The following is a 2,500-nucleotide window of genomic DNA, read 5'->3' on the forward strand; positions in this document are numbered from 1 at the left end:
ACCTCTCCTGGCGTGAATTTGCCTAAGCATTGGCCCCCAACAGGAAACAGGATAGGTGCCAATATGTCCAGTCAGCAAATAGAGAGGCTGATCACCCACTGAGCGGTGTACTGCACTATTCATGGCCAAACAAACCTATGGCAAAAGTTCATCCCATTCTAAGGGAGAAGCCTCCAGAAGTGTTGCCAAGGCGTTTTTCACCTCTCGGTTGGTGCGTTCAATCATCCCATTAGCTTGGGGATGGAAAGCAGTAGTGAAACTGGTTTGTACACTGGCCAACTCACAAACCCTCTTAAATAAATTGTGTTTAAATTCTCGGCCATTGTTTTTTTGCAATAGACGAGGTGGCCCAAACACAGTCACAAACTGATTAATAAAGGCATCAGCCACAGTCTCTGCATCCTTGGATGGCAAAGGTATCAACTGGACGTATCGAGTGAGTTGGTCTATGAAAGCCAATACATATTTATTACCTTGCGAGGTCACTTCAAGTTCCATGAGGTCTGCAGATACCCTTTCCAGTAGGTAACTGGCCTGTGGTGCAGCAGCAAGAGGAGCACGATAAGGCATGCCCTTACATTTCTGGCAAGATCGACATGTACCAACATATTCTTTCACTGTGGCCAACATGTTAGGGAAGTAAAAGTAATCCCTAAGCTTACAATACGTCCTGTAAACACCAGGGTAACCTGCTGTTGCACCTGCATGAGCCAAATGCATGGCAGAGCCTCTAAGTGCCCCCTCTACTACTGCAAGTGCCTCACAATCAATCAAGTGTCTCAGCATTCCTGAGTTTGCGGCTGAAGTATGCAACAGGCCGCAAGCAACCCTCATCGTCACATTGCATCAAGCAAGCGCCGATTGCAACACCCGATACATCGGTGTGAATCTCAAAGGGCCTGTCAAAATCTGGCTTACTGAGAACTGGGGCGGAAATAAGTGCCTCCTTCAAGTTCTGGTAAGCATTTTCCTCCTGTTGGCCCCAGAGAAACTTCGTATCTTTTCGTGTCAGGCTGGTAAGTGGTGATGCATTATTTGAATAATCTTTAATATGCTTCCTAAAGAAGCCTGTGCACCCGAGAAAGCGGCGCACTTCCTTTTGGTTCCTAGGCTGAGGCATCTTCTGAATTGCAATCACCTTATCTGGATCAGGTTCCACTCCCTTGGGCGAGATCTTAAAGCCCAGGAATTTGAATGTGTCCATTGCAAAAACACATTTCTTCCTGTTGAGCCTAAATCCTGCCTTTAAGAAGAGCAACAGAGTCTCATCCAAATGCCTCAGATGGTCATCAAAATTACTGTTGTGCACCACCACATCATCTAAATAGGCAATGGTGTGCCTGCCTAAAACAGATGAAAGCACACAGTTAACAGCCCGTTGAAATGTCGAAGGGGCGGTTGCCAACCCAAATGGCAACATCCTGAACTGGAAAAGTCGATGCCCATCTGAGAATGCAGTCTTTGACCTATCATCTGGATTGACATCTACTGTCCAGTAGGCACTGCGAGCATCCAGAGCAGTGAACCACATTGTTCCATGCAGCTGATCAATAAGCTCATCAATGCGTGGCATTGGATAAGCATCCTGCTCTGTAATGCTGTTGAGACCTCTGTAGTCTATACAGAAACGGGTAGACCCATCTTTCTTTCTGACAAGAGCGATTAGGGAATGCCAAGGAGAGGTGGAATGCTCAATAACTCCCTGTGCAAGCATATTGTCACATTCCTCCCGAATAAACTGTTTAGAGGCTTCTGGGAGACGCCATTGCCGGACACATAGTGGACCTTCACCCTCTTTTGTTTTTATAGTATGTGAGATCCCAGGTACCGTTCCTAGCTTTACCTCCGCATCAAATAATGTCACATACTTAACTAGCACCTGCCTCAGCTGCTGTTGCTGCCCAAGAGTGAGGTGGCCCAGATCAACCTCACTTAAAAGATCACCAAGCTCAGCATCACCCAGCTGAACCTCATCTTCAGGGCAATTAGTATCTGCACCTGACAGTTCAACACCAAGTGGTGTTTGTGTCACCACATTGCACGGTTGGAGATCCACATCTGGCAGAATGATGTAATCATCTGCACTCCCAAAGTCACCAACAGCATCAAAGCTGTCAAAGTCATCCTCAGTAAATCCCTCACCCAGTTCAGGACCACCATTATCACCCAAGAAGAGCTCTGCCCCCAAAGCTTGCTCCTCTTCAGCATACTGGAAAGAAGTTCCACGAATGCTAGCCTTTCTTATTTCAGCACTTTTACCTATTTTGGTTCTATTTGGCACTGCACTATTAAAAACAGCACCCTTGGCACTGACACTGGCATTTTCACAATCTACACCACTGACACTGGCACTTTTCACAGTTTCACAAACACTAACATCACCTTCATTTTGCTTGTCATCTACACATGTGCTTCCAGCCTCAAGTGAGAAGACCTGTGCAATGTTTTCAACTATAGCTAACCTATGTCCATTTCTTAACTTTACAGGGCGTGCAGTCTC

The 2,500-nt window shown here is 46.3% G+C and overlaps 1 protein-coding gene across 1 annotated transcript; it reads right to left on the reverse strand.

Annotated features, from left to right (window-relative positions):
• Nucleotides 1-135: 135 nt before the first annotated feature.
• On the reverse strand, nucleotides 136-720 carry LOC119599204 (uncharacterized protein K02A2.6-like). The gene has a single exon (XM_037948947.1). It carries the CDS (start codon nucleotides 718-720, stop codon nucleotides 136-138), a length of 585 nt encoding a protein of 194 aa, XP_037804875.1.
• Nucleotides 721-2,500: the final 1,780 nt, after the last annotated feature.

The sequence above is a fragment of the Penaeus monodon genome, chromosome 42 (assembly GCF_015228065.2).
Source record: "Penaeus monodon isolate SGIC_2016 chromosome 42, NSTDA_Pmon_1, whole genome shotgun sequence".
Taxonomy (NCBI): Eukaryota; Metazoa; Arthropoda; class Malacostraca; order Decapoda; family Penaeidae; genus Penaeus; species Penaeus monodon.